The sequence below is a fragment of the Etheostoma spectabile genome, chromosome 17, assembly GCF_008692095.1.
Source record: "Etheostoma spectabile isolate EspeVRDwgs_2016 chromosome 17, UIUC_Espe_1.0, whole genome shotgun sequence".
Lineage (NCBI taxonomy): Eukaryota > Metazoa > Chordata > Actinopteri > Perciformes > Percidae > Etheostoma > Etheostoma spectabile.
This window is the reverse complement of record NC_045749.1, coordinates 15,267,210-15,292,209: the sequence shown is the minus strand read 5'-3', so window position 1 is coordinate 15,292,209 and position 25,000 is coordinate 15,267,210. Positions and strand designations below refer to the sequence as shown.

The following is a 25,000-nucleotide window of genomic DNA, read 5'->3' as shown; positions in this document are numbered from 1 at the left end:
TAGTAGCTTGTGTTTACATATCTTCTGTTTGTTTACAGCTTAGGCTTCTTGTAAGCTGCAAATGCCTTTCCCCCAGTGCTTAATTAAATTTCAAACATTTGCACTCGAAACATTACAATTAGCTGTTTGACTGCTTTTGCTCCCCACTTTACAGCAATGCAAGACAGCAGTGAAGTATATTACTATTATAAATGTAATAAGACACTTATGTAATGTCAAATATGTTTTCTTTACATAAATTAGCACAAACATAGTAGCAGCACACATATTGCATTTCATTACTGGTTAAAGCTATGTGATAAATAAATCTCTGAATTCTGGATTGATTCAATTACTACATACAATTCTACTGACTTCTACAGTGTGCCCTTTTTTTGCATATTGAGTTACGAATACTGCATTTAGTTTGATTGTTAAGCACTATGCCATGCTACAGGCTGTATCACTATTTTATTAACCTGAAAGTGAAATCAGCTTGCTGAAAAAGAATGAAGTCAATGATCTTGAGTCTCGTTTGTATTGTCTACAAGAAAATGATCCAAAAGAAGGACTCTTTTTTCCGTACAAAACCCAGCCAATGTAAAACATAAAACTATTGTCAATGAAATTTCAGAACATTTTGAAAAAAAGCCATCAAAGTATTCCAGAGCCCAAGATGACTTCTTTAAAGGTCCAATGTGTAGGAATTTTTCCCATCTAGCATTGAGATCATATATTGCATTCCACTCTCTCGCACCACGCGGTTCAAAGTACGTATTACAGCTACGGTAGCCACCATGCTTCAAAAAGACGGTCTCTTGCTCTTTTCATAATTTTTTTTATTTGCAAAGAAGAAGACTCCTGTTTCTGAAATTTGTAATTTGAATATGTGTGGTCCTCCATCTTTCCTTCTTCATACTTGCCTGTACCGGGAAGCGGTGATCCCCATTAATAGCATTAGCAGCACCTGTGAGTTTCTTGTGACAGCAAAAACGCGAAAGGTGGAGCAGTATATCATGTATGTCCCTTACGGGCTAACGTATTTCAAGATGGCGCATTAATATGGAGCGTCTACCCTAGTACATGCAAATGCAAATGTGCTATTTCAAGCCAAAAGGAATACATGGAATTGATGGTGATGGTAAATATTAATGAAAAAAAAAATGAAAAAAAGATTGTGAATGGGCAACACCAATTTTGATAATAAACAACTAAACGTGTTACACACTGGACCTTTAAAGTGCTCCTTATGTCTGACCAACCAAAGTTCAAAAATCCAAAGATTACTTATGAAAATTGTCGTCAATTAATTTTCTGCCAATCAACTAATTGATTTATAAATCAATTAATCAATTATTTCAGCCATAAACAATAGGCTACATTTTGATGTATACAGTATACACATTTTAAACCTTGTTACTTTATTATTTATAGTTTAAACTTTTTGAGTATTTGTGTAAACACCAACATCATTTAACAGGAAAGGAAAACTTGAAAGTTTAAAGACTTCCTGTAGCAAAAAACTCATTAGTTTCTTCTATGTGAACATGTGTGTCAGACTCGGCACAAGACTACTGAGAAAGAGAAGTCTACTTACTATTTAAGTACTACTACATGGCTTTTTTCCACAGCACACCAGCCAGTAAATGCTTATAATTACTGATTTAGCTGTACTAATGCTATTTAGATCATTTTAGATTTGCTTAAAATGATTTAGGATAAATTACAGTAATGAATAAGTGTGGAGGAAAAGAAACAGCCTCACCTCCAGTGCAGGAGTGTGGCGGAGCAGCGCTGCTCTGGACCTCTGAAGAGAGCGGTCCATCAGTTTGTGCAGTCTGAGAATCAATTTACGCAGTCCCATCTGTTTCAGAGCTTTATCCACAAACGGTCTGTAGATGGCAGTAGGGCAGAATACTCCCCCTCCCGTAATGGCTTCTGCACTTCCTGCAGCAGCAGTTGGGAGAAACTCCTCTTCTGACAACAATCGGGCAAATTTAGGAGTCAGGGAGGGAGGCAACTCTCCCTCTGCTACACATCCCAATAGTCCCTCCTCCTCCTCAGCATCCCTGTCCTCCTCATCGCTTTCAGCTGTAAAAGTGGCTGTTGAGTCATTCTCCTCATCTTCCTCATTCTCCTCTTCTTCGTTGCCACGGGAACAGCGAGGTGAAGGGATCTCAAAGACAGGCCACCCGATACGGGATAGATCATGAAGGCCCAGAACAGTGGCCATAACGCGCAGCTTCTGGTTGAGGTCCTGGGTGATATTGAGCCACAGACAGAGCGCCTGCACCCTGCCCTGGAAGTCTCGTGCTGCATACTTGTCATAGTCCTTCTGCAGGGCCTGCAAAGAGGGGTACAGCGCTTCCACAGACTCCAGCAACTCAATAACACGCTTGACCTGCTCAAATGCAAGCCGCTGGCGCTGGAGGTGCTCCCTGCAATCAGCACCAGAGCCCAGAGGCTCTGCTGCATTCATCGCTGGTGAGGGAAAGGCGCTAAAGCCCCAGGGATCTACTCCACAGTGGTTGGTCTCTGCTACAGCAGTGTCCCTCGCCTCTCCGCAAACTAGATTGGAGACACTATGATAGTCACCCCTGATTGTTTGAGACCCTGAACACTGGGCCCCTCTCAGGCTGGCATAGTTGACCTTAAAGTGCAGCACCTCATTGATGATGTCAGGGATGGCCTGGCGGGCAGTGAAAAGAAAAAGGTCTTGGTCGCCGGTGGAGCGTCGTGCATGCCAAGCTTGCAGCTCCAACCAAATTACCTCGTTGTTGTGACCCATAAAGGCCATGTTTTCCAGGCCTCTCTGCTCCTTCTCCTTCCTCTTGGAGGACATAGATGTGAGCTTGAGCAGCAGCCGCAGAGTTTCAAAGAACTTGAGGCGATCGGCAGGACAGTCTGTCCTAGAAGTCTGGCGGTGGGTCCGACCAATATGGGGCATAGACACAGGAAGTTTGCAACTGCTGCAGCCCAAACTCAAGTAATGCTTCCTGGGATCCATGTTGATGGCACCAAAAGGGCTTGACTTTGAGAGTGGATCCAGCATAAAGGAGCCTTCAAAAGTCTTCTTGTGGTCTCTCTCCGTGGAGCGCAGTGTTGCCCTCTGCTTCTTGCCTTGCTTGTAGCTTTGCTCCTCAGGAGCCTCCACTGGCCTGGGACTTTCCCTCATAACAGATGGTGTAGGGTCCACTGAAATAACCACAGTAAATACCCACTCCCAGTCAATATAATGCATATAGAGCTGCATGTAAAAAAGGTAGAATATTAAGATTTGTTTTATATATTTCTGTGATTTATTTACTTACCCTTGTTCGGAGACCGACCAGTACTCCTCGCCGGGTGGTTTCGTTGATGTTTGCCAGACATGCGCTTCATCTGGCGGGTGCTATAAGGAGGTGTTGTGCCATACAGGGCTTCCTCTTCCTCACTGGGAGAGTCCCAGGATTCATCCACCTCAGAGTTCTTTTGCGATGCATCTTCCACTGGCTTGGCCTGCCTGTCAACGTTTAATGATATCAGGGCAAAAACAGACAGGACAAACTATCAACATGGGTTGCTTCGCATCTTTACAATGGAGGTGATGTTAACAGCAAGCCAATGCTTTGGCTTTATAAAACTATTTCAGTCCTAACATGAAAAAAACAAAGAAATGTGTGTGCAAGGTCCAATAGTGCTGGGTTGTTTGTATCCATAACAGAGTGTGCAGCAAGTCTCTTCTAATGCCACGGCAAACAGGTTTCTAAACTGCGACTAGACTGAATGTCTGCAGCTACCTACAGCAGACTGGCGAGTTGTCCGTCCTATGGAGCCTGGCTGGCTGCCTCCTTGGCTCCCCTGGCTGACTGCCTCCCAAATGTACAGCAGCAATGCTCTGTGCATGACCACAACAGTCCAGAGACAGGATAATAAGCTGTGGGTTTCTACTGGCAGCCTCTTTTGGTCTACGTAAACATAATGGCACAACCAGAGAGTGAGAAATAGTAACCCTCATTAACTCTGTCTGTGTCATCAACCATACTGCACAATTCACAATTCCATGTAGCACTAAGACTCACTCACCCAAGTGTGTAAAAGTTGTCAGATCATATGCTAACACCGTGCTAATGCAAAACAGCATGTCACTTTCATGTGTTTAAAGTAACTCTTGAGCAACAATGACAATGTGAAAATCATTGTTTCGTCACAACATTCTGCCCGCAAATTTCAGACTAAGTATATAGCAGTATATGATGCATCTAGTTCTGCAGAAAGAAAACACTTTAATCAATAGAAACACTTTCTACTGGAAATAAAGAAGAAGAAAAAAGAGAAAGGAGCGTGCGAGGAGCGTGCCTTTCCAGATTACAATGTCAGAGCTTTGTTCCCTAATGCCTTTCTGAGGGGTTTTTAACAGGATTAGAGGGAAAGGTTGGAAGGTCTGACCCCGCCAACAAAAACAAAAAGAGAAATGACGGGGGGGGGGGGCATGAAAACGGACGTTCTATTTGCTGGTCGCCATGTGTCCCTCCATCGATCATCTGACTGAAAGGCATTCCCCAACACACGCCTGTTTGTGTAGACAGAGTTGAAAGGGGCACACTCTCACTGGGGGTGTGTGTGTGTGTGTGTGTGTGTGTGTGTGTGTTAAGGGAGGGGGGTTACTCTCTGGAAATCACTTAGCTTAAGCTTTTCAAGAAACCAAACAGAGAGAGAGTGCTGACTTCTATTGCCCATCTGCCCCACTGCAAAATCTGTCTCTAAAGCACACACAGAGTCCCCTGGGAGCTGCAGTGGAACTACGCGCGAGGCAGACAGACACCTGCTGCAAATCCTGCGACCTCAAAGGCAACAAGACTTTATGAACAAAACATACTGCAAGAAAAATGTCATTTGCACAACCATCTTAACCATGACAGTCTTGAAATTACAGAATAACTCTTGCGTGAAAGAACACTGGTGCCTTTATGAGTGTATTGAAAGGAAAACTGTGAAGGGGCTTGTTTTGCAGGAGCAGGACACAACAGTGATCTTTTCACTACGCAGGCACAAGAAGGCACATGTCGTACACATCGTATGTGTTGCAATAATGCATTTAGCACAACAGCAACAGACATATTGTTGTGGTTTTGCAATGCAAAATTCAAGACAGGTATCAGGAAACTGCATAAAGTAAATGCCATCAACCTCCCACTGCGTCAATTACGAGTGTGATCAGATTGTGTGCACACTTGTGAACATCTCAAAGCGTGCATGGGTGTGTGGTGTCAAGGACAGAAATAGTACATGCATGCAAGAGAGGAAATGAGACCAAGTTTTAAAAAGACACTTCTCTACGTAGAAAAGCATGACTAAATCACTCAGGAATGACAGCGGAACCAATGACGCCATCACCGCCGGTTGTTTGTTTGGTTGCCATGAGACACTTCAAGCACAGATTGTGCTTCTGCAATAAAAGACTGTGCAAATTCCTCTTCTGAATTCTTTTCTTTTTTCCTAAAACCTACTCACAGGCCGCACAGCAGTTAACCATTGCTGCACTATGGTCTTCAAGCTGTCCCTGCCTGGCTGCCACTAGTGAATTATCACTGCAGATGGTGTCTGGCTGGTCTCAAAGCCTCATCTGATGGCTCATAGGGGCTCCAATAAAGGCCAGTGGAATGCTAAAGCCCCCAGGCCGAAACACTGAGTGCATAATGAACAGCACAAAATCGAGTCTTTTCTGTAAGGCAACTGAAGCAGTGATACAAGCAGTGATACGAAGGGCTGCCAGAGTCAGGGGGGCCTGACCTTTGACACCAGCCATCCACACACTATTGTACCAGGAAGGGGCACTCCATTGTACAGCAGTGACACGTGGCCCGTGAGGCCCACAGCTGAATAGCACACAGCTGGTTGGTGAGCACACTTGCTCACAATGGCCAAACTAAAGGGGATTTTTTCAGAGAGGAAGAGGAGGAGATGGAGGCTGGGGTTTTGTAGGAGCACACTCTCCACCAATTTGGTCATGCTGGCATGACTGATGCTTGCTAGGCTAAATCCAGATTTTGATTACCCCCCACTGTAAAAAGGACATGTCTGCTGGCAACTAATCATAGCACATGGTTAACTGGTGAGGCAATCAGAAAATAAAACCTATAAGTTTACATGTAACCAAGTCTTAGTGGAAGTGTAGCTCATACTTACAACAATATGCATCTCTGAACTGCTGCCTATCCCTGATAAACAGACAGAGCTGATGCAGCACCAATAGGCTGACAGAATTCAGAAACAATGAACACAACGTACTTGACCCCACCCTTCTCTGTAACTGTGTGACATTGCCAGGAGTGGACCTCCCAACCTCTCACAACTGCAACTGTGCAAAGCATACTGTACATGCACAACAGAGGAGCTTGCTTCTGCAAGACATGGTACTATATGCAAACAGACACCTAAGAATATACAACATAAGAATCAGAAAGCCTGCTAAAACACTGCTGTGCTTAAAATCTGACCTTATAAATCACTTGACACCAGAATACATCCTCATTCTAAAAAAAGACAGACCTGGCTGTATCAGTGGAAGCTCGTGCCATTAACAACATGCAGACTGTGGGTTGCAGCATGAGGTAAATTGTGTAATGATATGTTTTTCACCTTATGCTACTTGCATCATAAATGCAGGGCAGGCAGCAGTCTGCCCCACTTATGAAATTTAATCTGAAGCTTTAGAGAGTCATAAGCAACATCTGTGTTAGTTTCAACTTGCATTTTAGTTTCTTGCAGTTAAATTCCAAATCAAATAGAACAAAACATTCTCCAGAACTTACCCATCCTTGCTTTCCTTCTCTACCATGACAAAGTTACTCTCGCAAAGTAATAATAACATAATTTGTGATAGTTTTTGTAGTTACAAAGACCCTATTCTTTAAAAGGAAATGACAGATGAGAGTGAGAATGTGAGCGCAGCACACATTTCTTTCAAGCAGGTGTGGGCAGAGACAGGATGCAGTTAGGAAATGCTTGAGGACGGTCCATCTGTATTCTACAGCCTGTCCTCCTGGCAAATGCAGGCATTAATGAGTTCTACCCATGAGCGTCTCTGGGGCTCAAGGCAGCAATCCACTGCGCTCTGTTCACCACATCCTGAAATCTCTGGAATGCTTGTGAGCCACAATGTCTTCAGAATGACTTTGTGAAGATATTATTGACAGAGGACCTCTGTACTTGCTAGTGATAGCCCCTTATTGCCAAGCAAACACATAACTCATCTTCCTCAAAATAGTCTGTCAGATTGAACCAACGTCACATTCAGTGTTAAAGTATGTACACTCAACAAGGTGGATGGAAATTAGTTACAAAACTAAAGGACAACTAATTTTGCGGAATCATATTACAGAGATATGCAGTCTAAACACAACGCAGGTTGAACTTCCAGCAAACTATGTCGCTTCTGTCATGTGACCGCCATTGTTTACAATTGTCCAAGTTGTGTATGTTTCTAATTCTATTACTGTAGAAATGGTAAATCTAACAAATTCTCAGGGCAGATCCACATGTAGGCTCACTGACACATACAGGCTAACTAGTAAACAGCCAAGGCAATGAAGGCATACATTTGACCTTTCACCCCAAACTTTGTGCACAAACTAAAGTATAAAACCGGAAAAAAAATCTCTTGTAATCACGTCAACCTGTGACACGGTTCCAACAATAGCATGACTAAGTATTTTTTCTTTATGCAATGATGCACCAATTAGCCTACTTTAACCGGTCCAGTATTGCACAATCATGCAAGCTGTTTGTGTATCCCCATCGGACTGAGTGGCCACAAGTAACAAGCAAAAGAATAACAACTGGCTGGTACTCAATCATTACTGGAAAAAGTCGACAAAAAAACAAGGTGTTTGTTCGAAACTGGGATTATAGCAGATGACAGAGCTGATCCAACGTGATACATGCCCTCAAAGTCCCTCGCTCTGCAGACAGACGAATGTATGTTGAAGAGAAGGGAGGAGAGGGGAAGACATAACAGTAGATTCCTGAGGGTCTGTCGCCAACGGTCAGGGGCAAACATGTAGGAGATTAGGAGATGCGCAAATATGACAAAAGCATCTTATGACTGTTTTTTTGTATGCATTCCCCTGCGAGATTGCACAAATGTCTCGTTCAGTAACATTGTCATCTGAGCACTAAGAATACATAGAGTATTTTTAAACCTTTGCCGCTGCACATGACGTTACATTTGCAACAGACTGTCAACAAAGTTATAACCTCCAAGAGGAACAATATGATCCAAACTAAAAAAAATGCATTAAGTGTGTACTGTACACAGTCAACAAGCCCATCATGATTCAGCATTAAAGTGCGAGACAACAACACGAGCGCTAGCTAGATGATTATAAAAAAAACAGTGGAGAAAAATGCTAGCTAAGTTTGTGCTTTTGGTGCTATAATGAACTGCATGGTCTGGCATACTCAAACAATTAACAACACACTTTTAAGTCCACCTTTAGAGCCCACATTGGGGGGGGAAACGATATAGCTTCAGCTCGGTTAGTTTCTGTTAGCTATTGAACTTGCGGGTAAACAATAACGTGACAAGCGGCAGCTAATAACGTTAACGTTAGTAACGTTAGCTAGCTTGATCCTTGACATGTTGCACTGTTATAGCGGTTGATAATTGTTTGTAATGTTACGTTATCATTTGGCGGGCATTTTGCCTTTATATCTAGCAACCGCGAATCAGACAACAAGATAATATCTGCAGCAAAGTACGCCTAAAAATGTAGCTCCAAAAAGTTTGCAACTCCAGTGTTGCAAATGCATTAACTGCACGCGTACCACTATTTGACAGGAAGTCAATTTCTAAGAGATGCGTAAGCGCTCCCGTAGAGCCGAGTGCAGTGTCACATTCAGCTCCCTATTTGGCAACTGCGAGGTCCTGATGGTGTAGTGTCTGTTCAACAAATTCGCATACCTGCTGGGCTTGTTACGATCCGGAGGCTCCATAGAAAAACAGTGGCTTCTTGTTCCTAGCCGTGCATGGACTAAACCATGTCCAAGCGATATCAGATAGACTTTGCACCGTTAAATCTTTGCAAGAAAATCGGATTTTTGTCTCTTTAGAACACTTTCTATCCGCCGGCACAGTTGACTCTCGCTTGTGCGTATGCCGTCGCCATCTTTCCAACGTTCATTGAGGAGGAGTGCCACAGTCTTGCACTACTACGGCAGCCCGGATAGGTCAACTACCTTCATAATTGTGCAGCCAGAGTCCAAGTGCCTGTTAATGGTTTTTAACCTCAGAGTACAATCACAGTGAATCAGTTATCATATGGTCACCCCTTGACTGATATGATGAATGATCATACTTTAAATCACTTGTTATATAATGCAGTGGTATTACTGTGCTGTAACATTACATCATGCATTATGGGGGTTCTGGGGGCCCCTGGTGGTCTTGTGATTGTTGCCCACTTGGTTATTCAACCTTGCTAAGGCTAAATTAGAAGGTTTGATTTTAAATTTAAAAATGTAGGTTTATATGTTTGAACATAAATATGAAGTGGTGACACTGAAATGTACCTTATTGTTTGCAAGTTTTAGCCACAAATCGCAAAGTAAATAGAATACAGATTTTCTATGACAACTCATTTAATACCAGAGTAATACAGGAATCATTAATGAATAGATGAAATAATGTTGCATCCAAACCTAAGTGTGACACCAAAAACATTGTCTTAACATCTACAGCTAAAACAATTGTATCTAATTAATCATTAGACATACTGAAACAAAAGGAGCTAATGTTACCCTGGTAACGATAACGTGTAAAGTAAATATAGTTAGAACATTTACCTTATTCTGACCCTTATTCAATTCAAATTAAACATTTTGATGATACAAAGGAACCACCACAGTCTGTGATTTGCTATCAGATATGTTTTTTATTAATGTTTTTAATTTCATGTATGATATACACAGAGACCCAATATTATACTAATACAATTATACTTGTTTGTTTTATCTATCTATGATGGGCAGTTGCTACAAAATATATTATAGTTTTCATATTATCTTGAAAGTCTGTGCTGAACAGCTGACCCCCATCCATACACAGATCTTAACAGATCAATGCAGCTGTGGGAAGTCTCCTCCTGCTTCAAATGCCCCACGACCATCCCGGTGACCCGATCCCCAAGAAACCCTTCATCACAGGATTAAAAAACTACAGGCCTATCACCATGACATCTGTGGTCATGAACTCCTTTGAGAGACTGGTGTGGACCCACCTGAAGGACATCACAGGACCCCTGCTAGATATCCTGCAGTTTGCCAGGCAAATAGGTCAGTGGATGATGCTTTCAGTAGGGGATGGGACTACATCCTGCTACACCTCAACTCCCCAGGGACATATGCAAGGATCCCGTTTGTGCACTTCAGCTGGGTGTTCAACACCTTTTATCCCAGAAGTCCTCCTCACCCTGCTTACTTTGCCACCCCCACCTGTGAATGGATCACAAACTTCATGACAGTCAGGAGGCAGCAGGTGAGTCCAGGGGGAAAAGCCATCCAACACCCAGCACCCTCCAGGGATGTGTGCTCACCACTGCTCTCTACACCATCAACTGCACATCAGTAGACCCGTCTGTTAGACTTCTAAAAACTGAGTATAACACAATGGTCACCGGCCTCATCTGGGACGGTGACAAGTCTGTATACAGACGGGAGGTTGATCAGCTGGCCCCTTGGTGCAGTAGGAGTGGACAACATCCTGGAGCTCTTAAAACTGTGGAGAATATAGTGGACATTAGGAGAAGCCCCCAACATTGCCCCCCATCACTATTCTGTTTGTGTGTGTCTGCTGTTGGAACCTTATGAAATTAGGGATCCACTATCTCTCAGGACCTAAAGTGGACTTCCAACATGAACACTAAAAGAAAAAGGACCAGCAGGGCATGCACTTCTTCAGCCCAGGAAGTTCCACCTGCCTCACTGTGTGGTTTTTATCAGCCACCAAACAGGACAGGAAAAGGCTTCAACTGACAGAAAGTACTGCAGAAAAAAATCTTTGGGTCCAACCTGCCCTCCATGGACTTCCTCAATAGTCAGGAAATGGGCAAGTAACATCACTACAGATCCCACCCTAAATACAACCTGTTCAAACTTGCACAATCTGATAGGCCCAATTAATCACTGTGCAATAACCCTTTAAGACCAAGCATCCACTTCATCAGTAAATCATAGAATTTACAGTTTAAATACTCACTGTTCTTTAACATGTGAATAGCATCACAATCAATATAAATATAATCAATCAATTAATCAAATTTATTTAAAGTGTAAAATTACCATTAGACAATGTCTCAGTGCACTTTACAATTAAAGGAACACATAAATAACAGACAGCAACAAAACAATTGAACAGAGCCGTAAATATAAACAATACAAGGAGGAGAAGGTACCGCAGGTCCTTCATCCCGGCCGCTATCAGACTCTACAACACCTGCACTACCTGATAGTGTTGTAGTTTCTGTTCCTGTTTTTCTCCCATCTACATCACACACTTTCTGTTTATCTTTAATATTGGTATTTATATTATTTTATTACAAGTACTTACTTTTCAATATTTATGGTCTCAGGTTAATATAATTTAAATTATGATACCGACTCTTGCTTCTTTGCTCTAATTACACATTCAACTTAATTTTTAACGTCACTTACACCGCAATATTGTTTCTCTTATCATGGCAACCGCACTTTAAAATTCCTTTTGTTTGACGGCATTTTACTTACTCAGTCTACCATATTTTCATTGTCTATTTCTTGCCTTGTATTTCTTGCCTTGTATTTCTTGCCTTGTATTTCTTTCGTGCTTACTTGTTTGTGTGTTATTGTTTTGTTTTTTTGTTTTTTTTTGCTGTTTGCTGCTATGCTGCTACTGTAACGACAGAATTTCCCCGTCGTGGGATAAATAAAGTATAATCTAATCTAATCTAATCTAATCTAATCTACAAAACCAGCAACATTAGACAATAAGTCAAACAGTTTGTTTGTGAAGGACGCAGAAAGGATTGTGTGTTATGGTTGGCTCTAGTAAAATAAGTAGAGGTGGGTTTTCTAGATTTTAAAATTGAGTGAGCTACTTTAGCATGTAGTGGGCGGCCATTCCACAGAAGGCGAATGCTCTATAATCAACTCATTTTTTGTTTACTAGGGGAATGGCCAGGAGACCAGCATCAAAAGAGCAGAGAGAGTAGATAGATATGGTTTAATAAAGCCCAGATAAATAAGGTGGTGCGAGTTAGAGATGTTCCGATACCGGTATCGCCTCAGATACGCTTAAATCGCTGTAGTTTAGTAGTTTATGTTCTTTTTCCGTTACAACTGACTGCCAAACTGGATGATAAAAGAAAGTTCTGTGGCATTCATTGTTTGGGTTCATGTTTCATAGTGACTTTACCCTGAGCTAGACCAACAACAAAGATAGAAATCATATCACAGCCATACATGGATAGTAGTATACAGTTTTTAAAACATAATAAAATATATGACACACTGGTATTGGATCAGTGCTCGGTATCGGACCATCTCTAGTGCGAGTTCATGCAGGGGTTTATATGTTAAAAGTTAACCCTTAAAATCAGCTCTAGCTTGCACTGGGAGCCAGTGGAGAGGCCAGAATGGGTGTTATGTGATCATATTTTCTAGTTTTTGTCAAGATTGTGGCTGCAGTATTCTGAGCCAGTTAGTTGAAGGTTTCTAGTGGCACAATTTGGAAGACCAGAAAAAAGGACGTTGCAGAAACCAAGTCGGGAAGACACAAATGCATGGTTTACAGTTTCAATATCACGGAATGATAAAATAGGTTGAATTGTTGCTATGTTGAGATGGAAAAATGGTGTCTTGGTAATAGCCTTGATGTAAGACTGGAACGTCAGACGAGGATCAAAAATCCCACCAAGGAATTTGATGCTCGAGCTTTCAGAGATAATACAGCCATCAGTATTAATACACAAATTCTTAAACAAGTGAACATGTTTGGCTGTATTATGGCTCTGTTTTATCAGCATTTAACGGCAGAAAGTTTATACTCATCCATCTTTTTATGTCTGATATCCATGTCTCTAAATATAGGAGTCCGGAAGAGTTGCTTGGTATCATTAGCATGGCAGTGAAATTTAACATTGTATTTTCTAATAATGTCAGCAGGGGGAAGCATGGAAAAGAGCATTGGGCCATGGATCAATCCCTAGGTTACACCAGATTTAATTCTAGGAGTCACATTTGTATTGTTGTAGTTGACATGTTCAGTTCCATTTGATAAATATGACTGAAACCATAAGAGGGCTGTCCACTGTACACCAATATTACGGCGTAAGTGTCAGAAGCTGCACTCAGGTCAAGTAGCAGCAACAGACTTCTCTAGACAGTTTCAGTTGAGTGACAGGAACGGAAGCCAGATTGAAATTGTTGTTGTTGGATACATGGGCAGTACATTGGCCAACAGCCATTCAAAAAGTTTTAACATAAATGGTAGATTAGAGACTGGCTTATACTTTTTAAGAATTTGTGGGTCAGTGGGTCATTTGTTTTTTAAGCAGCGGTTTCAAAAAGCTGAGGGCACAGAACCCACAGAAAGCAACATATTAATAATATTAAGAATTGATATACTTAAAACAGGAAATAGCTCTTTGAGGCACTACCAGACTGGCAAGGACCTCAGGGGAAATGGTTTGGAACTGTGAGAGACTGCAGTTAGTCTTGTTCGCAGTACTGCATCACTGTATACACTATACTGTTATATCCACCTACCTCATGTATATAAAGCAACCTGTTACACTAATCATCCCATATTTATTCTGGCACCCTGTGCACCCTGGCTATTTGTTGATTTATATTTTGCATTAATAATCTAAATCTGTTAAGTAATTAGTAAATAAAGCTATTAATTCTATTAGGATTTGCGTCCAAAATGTAATGGAGTAGAGGTATACGTAGCATACAATTAAAATATTTAAGTAAAGTACAAATACCTCTGAACTGTAGGCTACTTGTAAGTTTTAGCCAACGTTTTAACAATGACAAGAAAACAGGCTATGTCAATAACCTGCTTCACATACTGCGTCCAAGGGCGTTTCATTCTCACTGTTCCCAATCAGCATCTCTGGTTACAAAACAACAGGCGAGAAGACAATGACAAAAGCTTTCTGACATTTTCGATGGCTTTGAATTGAAACTGAAAGACGTCAAAACGGATCATCAGACTACCTGGGAGGACAGAAATTCTTACGTCACACGGCCTTTGTCGCCGCCACATCACTTGCTGCCTTCATTGTCATTTGAAGCTCGGAAATATGACAATTGTCATTCATTCAGGAGCATTTAACTCAGTGTTTCTGAAATAATTTAAAATGTAAATTGTAGGCCAGATTTATATTAATTGCATTAGATTAGAAATTAGGCACCAATGTGCTCTTTCGGCTTATCACATGGAGGATCTCAGCTACTCTTGTCAAAACAGGCTACTCGTCTTATTCAATAATGCTAATATTTCCGACAGTCCCTGAAAGCCTCATATGCCACAGCAGGTTTCGCGGAGGGGGAAGAGAGAATCCTCATTTGAGCTTTGTCTGTAACAACCTCCCTATCTTAAGGACATATTTCGCTAAAACAACACGCGAGGCGGTTGAATTAATAACGTTAGTTTCTGTAGCCTGTTATATATTATAAACCCGTAACGTAATACCGAGGTGATAGGCTACCTCTTGAAAATGCTTCAGTCTCTAGCCAGCAATTCGTGTGTGCGGTTGATACAAAGTCACAAATCGACGTGGTATTTTGTATCTCTAGTCTTGGGGTATATCCTTTATCTCATATTCGGCGCTGTTGTCTTTTCGTCGGTTGAGCTGCCTTATGAAGACCTCTTGCGCCAGGAGCTGAGGGCCATTAAAAAACAGTTCCTCCAGGAAAATGAATGTCTATCCGAGGAGCGTCTCGAGCGTTTTCTAAAGAAAGCCCTGGATGCCAGTAATTATGGCGTTTCCATCCTCAATAACGCCTCAGCTAACTGGAACTGGGACTTCACCTCTGCGCTGTTTTTTGCGAGCACCGTGCTGTCCACCACAGGTGAGTGCTGGTCACCGCCTCAGGCTAGACAGTGTAGATGATGCAGCAGCCGACCATGTGCGCAAAATAAGATAGATCAAGGCTTTATTTATTCATTTTTTAGCATTAATCTTAAGTGTTTTGGAAAAATATCCTTGGTGTGACCTGGGCCCCTGCCACCCAGACCTATGGCCTACTGCATTTAATCAGGTAGTGGAAACTGACATGTTTTATGCAGAATGCGATAGCCTAATTGTAGAGTAGGCCTATTGTTGTCATTTTTTATGTACATATTAGCCTACAATAATTATGCCACTAGTTCAATCAGGCCATAAGGCTGTTTGTTGCATTTGCTCTTGAGTGTCTGGTTGTTTAGGCCTACAGAGGCCAAATCTATGTGTTCTATCTTGCATTTATGTTGGCACAACACTGCCATGAACAGCCCTCTTGCAGAATTTACAGTAGGGCCTTTATTGCATGGTTCCAGACAGAAGCAGGCCTATATCCAACGTGAGGCACTGAAGCACACACATTTGAGACAGTTCAATATAAACATCTCCTCCCCCCCCCAGGCAATCACATGTTCGAATTTAGGCAAAACCTAAACACAGTTTTGTAAATTTTCTTTAAAGGCATTTGTACAGTGTTGCACAACACTGTGCATAGAGTCTTTTTTCTGTTATCCAGCATTGCTCAAAAGGACATGGCTTGCAAGAGCTAGTCAGCCAGCGTACCTGAAGAAATGTAGTCTTACCACAAGGCTGCATGTCAACATATGTGATTGTGCTGATACCTGTAATGTTACAGCAGTGGCTTTCTGGCTGCATAAAACCTTTCCGGTTTTCTCATCAAATTTCTGTTGCTGGTTAAACAGAGAAATGACTGACAGGGAGATCAGATAGAGATCTGGCTTGTTTAAGTCTCAAAATGTTTTGTGACTTTTAATAATTGCAATGGCACTTTCAGAATTTTTTTTTTTTCCACAGGTTATGATTGAAGTTGGCTATTTTCTGTTATCTGTGTTACTCAGCACTAGTTACAAAAAAACGTACCAGACACCATGATGAGATTGCCTTTAATTCTCACCGGAGGAAACCAGTGTGCAGCCGTACATTGAGCTTATTCTTAACAGAAGTAGTTGCATTTTATTTCATAAATAACAAGTAGAAGCCGAAAGTGAATTGTTGGGGATTTTTAACAACACATCACATTCAGACCTACTGCAATGTCTTCATTTGCACACTCGTGTTAGTGAGCCACGGTATTTTTAACACTCTTGTTGGTCTATTTCACAAGAACATGTAGATTTTAACAGCAACACCTCCTTCACGCTAACATCATTTTGAGACAGTTTTCAGTAATTATCCCCTACCAGCCTGTAAATGCTTTAATTAAGCCTGTACCTTGTTTATTGTCTGTTCCTCTCTTTAAAGCCTATTATATTTAATTAGTGACTGTCTGTACCTGCTATTTTATTTCTCAGTTAAACTGGGGCATTAAATTAAAATGGCTGCTCAAGAACCTGCCTTGTATAAAAATGAATAAGTTTAAAAAGGCCAAAAAACAAGCTGAATTCCAAACCTGTTGAGATGGAGTGCAAACGTTTACACATATTCCTTTTCTGTCCTGTTTGTTTTCCTACAGGATATGGTCACACAGCACCACTGTCCGATGGCGGGAAGGCCTTCTGCATCATCTATTCAATGATTGGCATCCCCTTTACCCTCCTCTTCCTTACTGCTGTGGTGCAAAGGATCATGGTGTTCAGCACGCGGAGGCCGGTCATGTACATCCACAGGCGTTGGGGCCTGTCCAAGCCACTGGTGGCTATCGTACATGCCACTCTGCTCGCCACTTTGGCCGTCTCTTGCTTCTTCCTCATCCCCGCTGCCATCTTCTCTGCACTGGAGGAGAACTGGAACTTCCTGGAGTCCTTCTACTTCTGCTTCATTTCCCTCAGCACCATTGGTCTGGGTGACTACGTACCTGGAGAGGCCACAAATCAGAGGTTCAGGGAGCTTTACAAACTGGGGATCACTGGTGAGTGCTGATGATTCTTTGTACTTTGAGCTATTTCCATGGCAAGGGGGTGGCTTAGTGGTAGAGTGGTTGCCTGTCAGTCAGAAGGTTGGTGGCTGATCCCTGGCCCTGCAGTCCCATTTTGAAGTGTCCTTGGGGAAGACACTGAATGTAAAAGTGCTTTGAGTAGTCGCTATATAAAAACAGTCTATTTACATTTACTTACTGTCCATTTTTTTATCCTTATTGAGGTGTTAGTAAGCCATTTTAAACAGCATATATAATTGGCAAACTATATGTCATGAGACAAAATATATTACAGAACAGACTACAGGCATTGTGTCTGTTTCAGGATCACATTTCTCATAAAATGTAACACTTCATGTTGCAAAGAGGATATGAGTGCTTGTCTTGTTTGCACTGAAAGAACAGGAAACATGTTATTTAACAAAATAACCCTACTAACATCATATATCATTTGTGCAACACTATGTAACATGTAGTATATGGATAGTCTAAATTTGTTCAAGTTAATTTTAATGTCTCAGAATTAATGTTGTAAGGGTTTACTGATATAATAATATCCCATATAGCATGTTTTTATGATGGTGGACTTTGATCTACCTGGGTGGGACGCCTGTGACACAATCTGCTAGCTCAATTTCTTGACCCGTTTAGTATAAACGTAGAATGTCATGTGTAATTAGTAAATATAATGCTTATAAATACACAGATAGCATTCAGATATATTTGGTTCCTCCCAGGAACATTTTGGTTTTGAATTGGCATATATTGATGGACAAGATGTAGACATAAATCAGTTTTTGCACTTTAGAGCTTTGGGTTGTAGACCAAAGGAGATGTGACAAATACTTTTACTTGACAGATGTAGTAGGACTTATTTTGCAAGCAATATACTTTTGATTTTAAAATAGGTTGCTATTTCAAAACTAAACTGAACTGAAAAAAGAAAAGAAATTCACCCCCTACAGCATTAGAAATGACCTGTCCTACTCACACATAGTGTCATGGACATTGTTACAACAGGAAGCAGATATTCTACAAAACCTTTCACTTCAAACTTCTAAACAATGCATAGCTCATTAAAAAGGATTCAGTTGCATAATCTGTAGCTTTTTCCACGCTTTGGCTATTTTTAAACTGGTGCAAGCTGCTGAAAAAGCAACATTTTGACATCCTATCTGTTTCTTCCATGCTGTTAAAAGGCCTGTTAATCAGTCAGGTAAGAAAACATAGTGCAGTGCAGGGTACAAAACGAGCCATGGCCTAATGGAGAGCAGCAAGGCATTGATTGCATTTTCCGGGTGACTGTGCAGCTTTCTGTCAGCAGCATTGTCAGGGCTAATAGTGGAAAAAAATATAAGAAATTCAAAATGTAAAATTCAGTTAGAACCCATGTGCTTTTGACAAGCTGTGGGTGTGCATGAATGTCGAATGCTACTGCAGTGAACTGTCCTCTGCATGTGTGTGTGGTACAAACCTGCCAGAGAGACGTCATTCAGTAGGAAGAGAGTGTCGGTCAGTGGAGAGAAGCCTGTTACAGAATGAATGTGTTTCCATAAATAACACATTTGTACAACTTCCTCTGTGAAGAATGACATGTCCGTAAGAGCAAGACACAGTTTGCCACAAATGATGCACAATTCATGTTTGCAAGAGCGTTTGTTTGTCTTGTCCCGCCCATGCCTTTGATGCTAAGCACTATGCTACTGCTTTTGTGAAAAGCATTTAAAACATAGCACTACTGGTGTGCATACAATAACAAAAGGGATTTCTCATGTATTTTAAACAGAAATGCACCTTGGGTTGTTAGGGGATTGTTCATGTTAGATGCTGCCAAAGATGTTTGGCATGTGTCAAGTGAAAGACCAATGAACATCTCCCTATTCAAAAGCACACTCTTCTATAACATGGTTATCTAGTTACTGCCCTCTTGTGTCAATGCATAAAAGCAACAGGATTTAGGACAATAGTGATAAAATGCATTACTTGTTAATTGATTACTTTGTTTTTCCAAAAGAATGATCATAAGATATTTTTTAGAGTCTCGCTGTGTAAATGCAACAGCAGCTGCCATAATACCAAAAAACATCAGGTTAAATTCTACAATAATAAAAAAGGCATTAGAATAGTATAGGCCTACACTTTGTTAAGTCCATACACTTCTGTCACTGTACGGACCTGGACACATTCAAATCACTTATCAAAACCTGTACCTCTTTAGATTATCTTAATTTAGATTATTATTATTATTATTATTAGTGATTTAGATTATCTTAGATTAATATTACATTTTACCTGCTATTATTTGCTGGTTTTATTGTTTCACTTGCTTTTGATATGCTATTTTAATGTGTCGGTTTCATTGCTTCACTTATTATTATTCGGTCCCATAAAGAAAGAAATATTCAAGTGATGTATTGTCAGGTTTATATAACACGTGGTAACTGTTTGTTTTTGGCTGAAGTGATATCTCAATATTTTTTGTAACTGTATAATTTAATTATACCACTCACTTGGTCTCACTTTCTTCTTTGTGTGTTTGTCTCATCAGTCTACCTGATCCTGGGTCTGATAGTCATGCTGGTGGTGCTGGAGACCTTCTGCGAGCTGCAGCAACTAAAGCAGCTGAGGAAAATGTTCTACCTGAAGAAGGAGAAGCCGCAGGACCGCCTCGCCATTATGGAACACGACCACCTGTCCTTCACCACTGTGTCCAACAGAGCCACAGCTTACACTGAGGGCAAAACCCCAACATTTGTTAGTGTCCCAACTCTGGCCTCCCCCAATGACGATCCCATGATCCAGTAAACATCGACGCAGCAAACACCTATTGCAGAATGAAAATGAGAAAGTAGTGGGTAATGCACGCCAGGCTGTAAGTAGATAGAGCGAGTAGATTAGGTCTCAGCTGTAGGCATTCTGCAAAGCTCAGTCCTGCACATCTTACCTGTAAAATTAGTTGAGACTAATCAGATCAAGCAAACAATAGTCTTTATCAAACCACAATACTGACAATATCGTGCTATGCAGGAGAGATTAAATGTATGCACATTGTTCAGGGAGAAAATTAATATATTAACAGTGACTTTAAAGATATAGCCAGCAATAAAAGAAAAGCCTTCAGCTGTATTTACGACTCATATGCTCCTTTTATGAGTTGTGATATTATTGCATATTTAGGAACATTTTAGAAAATAATTGGTCTCTTAAATCTAGCTGAAAGATAGGGCAATGCTCTATAGTCTTTCACAAAATAGAACATAAACATGTACGTATCTTATAAATAGAGATGCTTGATGTGTATGTGGAATGTACATAATCAGGTAAATGTTTTAAGATGTACAGCTTAAATTAACACACCTGATAAAGATGAGCCAAAGTGCAGCCAACACATGTAATTAACTATCATTTGAGTCTTTGACAGGAAAATGTGGTCAATGTACCATGACGAGTATTCTGTTACTGCAGTCAGGTAACTTTTTTTTTTTGGGGGGGGGGGGGTCAAAGGTCCCATTGTGGGTTGACTGACAGAGAGCTGGCAGTCGATCGTGAACAAAGCATCCGAAAAAGAATTGACAATACATTTTTATGAATAAGTGGTCTGAGCTCAAAAAAAGATATGCTGAAAGTATGACAGTTTTGAATATGAAGTGTGCAAACAAACTGTTTAAAAAAAAAAAAAAAACAGTAAGAAAGATAAGTTGACTTTATTAATCCCACACTGGGGAAACTCCTGTGCTATAGCATCTTAAAAGAAAAAATGTACACACATCAGAAGAACACAAATATGTCCAGGAGAAAAACTATACCGACAGTATGATAAGAAATAGAACAAAAAATAAACTCTTTACTCTGCATATAAGAACATAGTTTTACAGTCTGTTTTGCAACATTTTTGGCTCATCTTTACGTAGGCTATTAACTAACTATTCTTTGTTGGACTTCACGTCATCACGTTTCATTGTGAGGGACAGTATTTGATGTGTGTGTGTGTTTTCTCTACATGTTGCAGTGCGATTTCAATATCCATGTGTGATGATAAGTAGCACTATCCTTTATTGATTTGTCCAGCTTAATGTGTGCTGGACTGTTTGAAAAGGGAAGTAGAGGTTAGCCTAGCTTAAAAAAAGAGAACCACAGAGTGCTGACCTGCCCGTTGCATTTTACTGTCACTAAAGAGAGCTCAGTTTGCACGTGTACTGGAGCCAGGCAGTAGTACAGGGAAAAACATAAATGGATATGATTCCAAAGTTTTTATTGGTAAAAAGGAAATGATTTTTAATGGAAAAATAATGGTACTTTTGACGTGGATGATCTGTAAAGGCTCAATAATGGCGCTAACCTTAAAAAAAGGCGCAAGATGTTGAAAGAAACTTTTTGACTGTATTTTTACATAATTTGAATGTAGAAATGTATATTTTTTGGTATGAGAAAGATTTAAAACGCTTTTATTAGTAATTAATGAAGTTAAATCTCTTCTTAGAATGGTGCATTAGGGAAACTTGAAACTATAATTTCACGCAGCAGTGCAGCTAAAACATTCCACTTCTGATTATCTACATTGGATGTGCTCATCAATCAAGAATAACTTTCCAAAAATGCGCAAGCTACACTTGCAAGTTTGTATGACATTTGACTGTGTTTATCTGAAGGAAAAATGGTGTGAAAGAAGTACTTACAGTAATTTCATCCCCTTATCCGTCTTGCGATATTCCGTTTGGTGTACTTTAGACACCCACACGTACAATGTAGCATCATGCTGCAATGCAGACTTATTTGTCATGGATCCTATTTTAGTACATTTAATAGAAAGACAGGCATTTGTTTTACATTTTAAATACATTTCAGTACCTGTGGAGCTGAAATTCTAACCTCATCCTTCTCTGCTACATCGCCACACCAAGACACTGTCGCAGCCTTTTACGAGGTCTTGAATGTAACGTTTTTTATGCCGTGTGCTACAGCAAGATTTAAGGGCTGCACAGAGTGCAGTATTACGCCTTGCTGCTCAGCTGGCTCTGTCAGTTTAGTGATGACAAGTTGATTTGCTTGCAAAATATGCTAGCCTAGGGAAAAAAACTGACAAACTTGGAGATTTGGTCTATAAGTCAGTTAATATTTACAGTGAATGGCCTGGCCAGGAGCCCAATCAAGCCCATTTCCAAGTTTTCCAAATCCAGGCAGCAATCACAACCGCTGAGGCGGGCTTTACGCTGCAGCTTTTAGTTTACATTCAACATGACGGCCACAGAAGCACAGCACCCCACTGATGCCGCTGTTGCTGCTACGTCACCCAGATCGTTGGTCTGATTGGTTGAAGGACTATCCAATTGCACCCCCAGAGGCATTTGAGCGGCATCCATTGGAAACAGGCTGTGAATGAAGCTTGCCCAGACCCACTCAGTTACAACTGAGAAGGGTCTGGTGTCGACCAGGCTAAAAATATGCTTTTAAGTGTGTCATCATCTGAGGTACTCATTGATCTTTGTATTTTATAGATACGTGGGATTGTAGTTTTTTTTCACCAGTCTGGGCCTTTGTGTAAACTGTGAAGCATTGCAACTGTTCATTTCATCCGCTGGGAAAAAAAGGTGAACTTGAATTTTTGCCAAGCTGAGGTTGCTATTTTAATGTAAGATGTTTCATTGTTTTGTAGATACATTGAAAGAGATCAATGTCAAGGCTTTTACCGTTTTACCCACCCCAGCATTACTGTTTTCGACAGTGTTTGTCATGCACATACAGTTTGTCTTGAGGGTGAGAGCTGTCAGGTAAAGTAGTTCTGTTCAGGGAGGAAATGTTGTGTCAAGGATTAAAAATGAAAGCACACTGACATTATTTATTTATGCTGACAAAAGTAACACATTTAGGCAATTTGAAATCACAGGTTTCTGTACATATCTCTTCAGTTGTTTCAGTGAATACTGTAGATTCTTATGCTTTGATGAGTATTTTAGTGTTACAATACCAATTTTGTAATACAGGATTGCCATGGAGCACCTAGGTTTTCTGTAAAATTCATTTTGGCATAAAAAGTGAATCCATGAGCTGTAAAATAGTGTGTCTTAAATAAAGTGTTGGTTTATTATTACGTAATCTAACTTTTTTTTGTATCTTTTCCTTCTGACTTTATTATCTACAGTTAGTACTGTACATGTGTTCATTGCCAATCAAAACTAGCTGATCCAGTAGTAGGTCATTGATATTGTGCTCAGCTCTGTCCCTGCAGCAACATGTGTGCCTATTTACAGTGCTGCTCATACGTTTTTAACCCATGCTAAAGTTGACTAAAAACAGGAATAAAATTATTTTGGAAATTGATTAATTAATTCAAAGAATTAGGAAAAATACAACCTTTAAGGACACCAATTTTCTTTGTGAATGAATTATGTATCGTGAATAAATAGATGTTCTTCCTTAAAATGCAGTGGGCTTAAGTATACACCCCCTATGATAAATTCCCATAGAGGCAGGAAGAGTTTTATGTAAAAAAAAATAAAAATGACATGGGGTACTTTTTATAAAATCATCTCTTAATGCAAACCAAACCTGCTATTAGCTATCTGAAATAAAACCATGCCAATCTCTAGGTATGGTGAAGAGTATGTGATGATGTGGGGCTATTTTAATTCCAAAAGCCAAGGGAACTTTATCAGGATGCATAGTATCCTGGATCCATGAAATACCTGGTCTTTAAAAATAACAATCTGCCTACCTCTATGGGAATTTACCATAGGCGTGTCTATACTCAAGCCCCCTGTATTCAAAGAAAGAATATTTATTTATTTACGATACATTATTCATTCACGAAGAAAATTGGTTTCCTTAAAGGTTGGAATTTTCCTCATTTTTCTAATTAAGGCATTAAGATCAATTCCAAAAAGAATACTTTTTTATTCCTCTTTTTAGTCAACCTTAGAATGGGTTCATAAACTTATGAGCAGCACTGTAACATGCAGTTACCTAAAAGTGTACTTCAAATGAATACAATCATGGTTGAGAGTTGTAGATAATTGCTGGGCTTTTCCATGTACAAAACACTTGAATTGTAAAGAAGAGCAGAATAAATGGCAATGAATGTGATTATCTGTTGGGTCTCGAGTAGCCTATTTTTGTTTACTTGTTGCTACTTTAAAATACAATTGTAGTAATTTGTCTTATCTTTGAAAATGAAATGGAGGTGTGGACTCCATCATTGTCTCCATCATAGAAGAGCAGTAATTAAAGTTGGAGGTGAACAAGAGGCCCACAGATATCCCAGCCATTAATTAACAAGAAATGCTTTCTTATTTAAGCATAAGAAGCAATGATTTACACATCAGACACATTTTATGTGGCACTTCATAAAAGAGGGGACATTGTTAGCTGTTGAAGGACACCTATTTATGATGAAAACCTGTGAAGACCAACAAAGCTCTGAAATGGCAGTATATATTAGAGACTTTGCTATAACTCTACTATATATAGCACACAGAAATACATAGAAAATGAAACAAAATGAAAAATGTAGGTGTATTTAGTCTAAATGATCAGATTTCCAACTTATATATATTGTATTTTATTGCCCCGGGCAGCATATGTCTCAGAGGAATATGAATTTATTGGGTGTGTGTAATGTGCTGAAAGAAAATGCAACACTTTTTTTCATTCAACAGCTGTTACTCTTTTTTTGGGATCAAATTTTTATTATTATTTTTATATTTAGAAAAAATAATAATGTAAACATAACATTCACGAACAGTTACAAACAACACACTGGGACATAGGAACGCGCCCCAGGGCCACAAAATCACAGGGGAAAAACGGGAGGGAAGGAGACAAAACAACACATACAGAAACAGACAGACACAAGACGAGGGACCAATCACAAACGCAAACAAAAGAAAAGGCTACAGCATTGCCT

General features: G+C 40.2%; 2 protein-coding genes and 2 long non-coding RNA genes across 6 annotated transcripts in view; 2 read left to right on the top strand and 2 right to left on the bottom strand.

Moving 5' to 3' along the window:
- Nucleotides 1–9,159, bottom strand: part of map3k4 (mitogen-activated protein kinase kinase kinase 4) — a 21,412-nt gene extending 12,253 nt beyond the window's left edge. For 2 of the 3 annotated variants that reach the window (XM_032540577.1, XM_032540579.1), the window contains exons 1-3: nt 8,924–9,159; nt 3,291–3,481; nt 1,745–3,174 (exon numbers count right to left, since the gene is read on the bottom strand). In XM_032540577.1, coding sequence (XP_032396468.1) covers nt 1,745–3,174; nt 3,291–3,481; nt 8,924–8,955 — 1,653 coding nt within the window. In that variant the 5' untranslated portion in view covers nt 8,956–9,159. Of the gene's footprint in view, nt 1–1,744; nt 3,175–3,290; nt 3,482–8,642; nt 8,799–8,923 lie in introns of those variants that run through there. The other variant, XM_032540578.1, reaches the window with a different exon arrangement.
- LOC116704906 (uncharacterized) lies at nt 8,248–23,193 on the top strand. The gene is made up of 3 exons (XR_004335805.1): nt 8,248–8,261; nt 12,207–12,215; nt 20,896–23,193. It is a non-coding gene; the product is annotated as an uncharacterized LOC116704906 (long non-coding RNA).
- Nucleotides 14,540–22,145, top strand: kcnk1b (potassium channel, subfamily K, member 1b). Its single transcript, XM_032540664.1, has 3 exons — nt 14,540–15,075; nt 16,699–17,094; nt 19,649–22,145. The coding sequence occupies exons 1-3, from the start codon at nt 14,721–14,723 to the stop codon at nt 19,903–19,905; spliced, it is 1,008 nt and encodes a 335-aa protein (XP_032396555.1). The 5' UTR covers nt 14,540–14,720; the 3' UTR covers nt 19,906–22,145.
- A 16-nt stretch (nt 23,194–23,209) lies between the features above and the next one.
- On the bottom strand, nt 23,210–24,141 carry LOC116704908 (uncharacterized). The gene is made up of 2 exons (XR_004335807.1): nt 24,032–24,141; nt 23,210–23,338 (listed from the first exon to the last, which is right to left on the bottom strand). It is a non-coding gene; the product is annotated as an uncharacterized LOC116704908 (long non-coding RNA).
- Nucleotides 24,142–25,000: the final 859 nt, after the last annotated feature.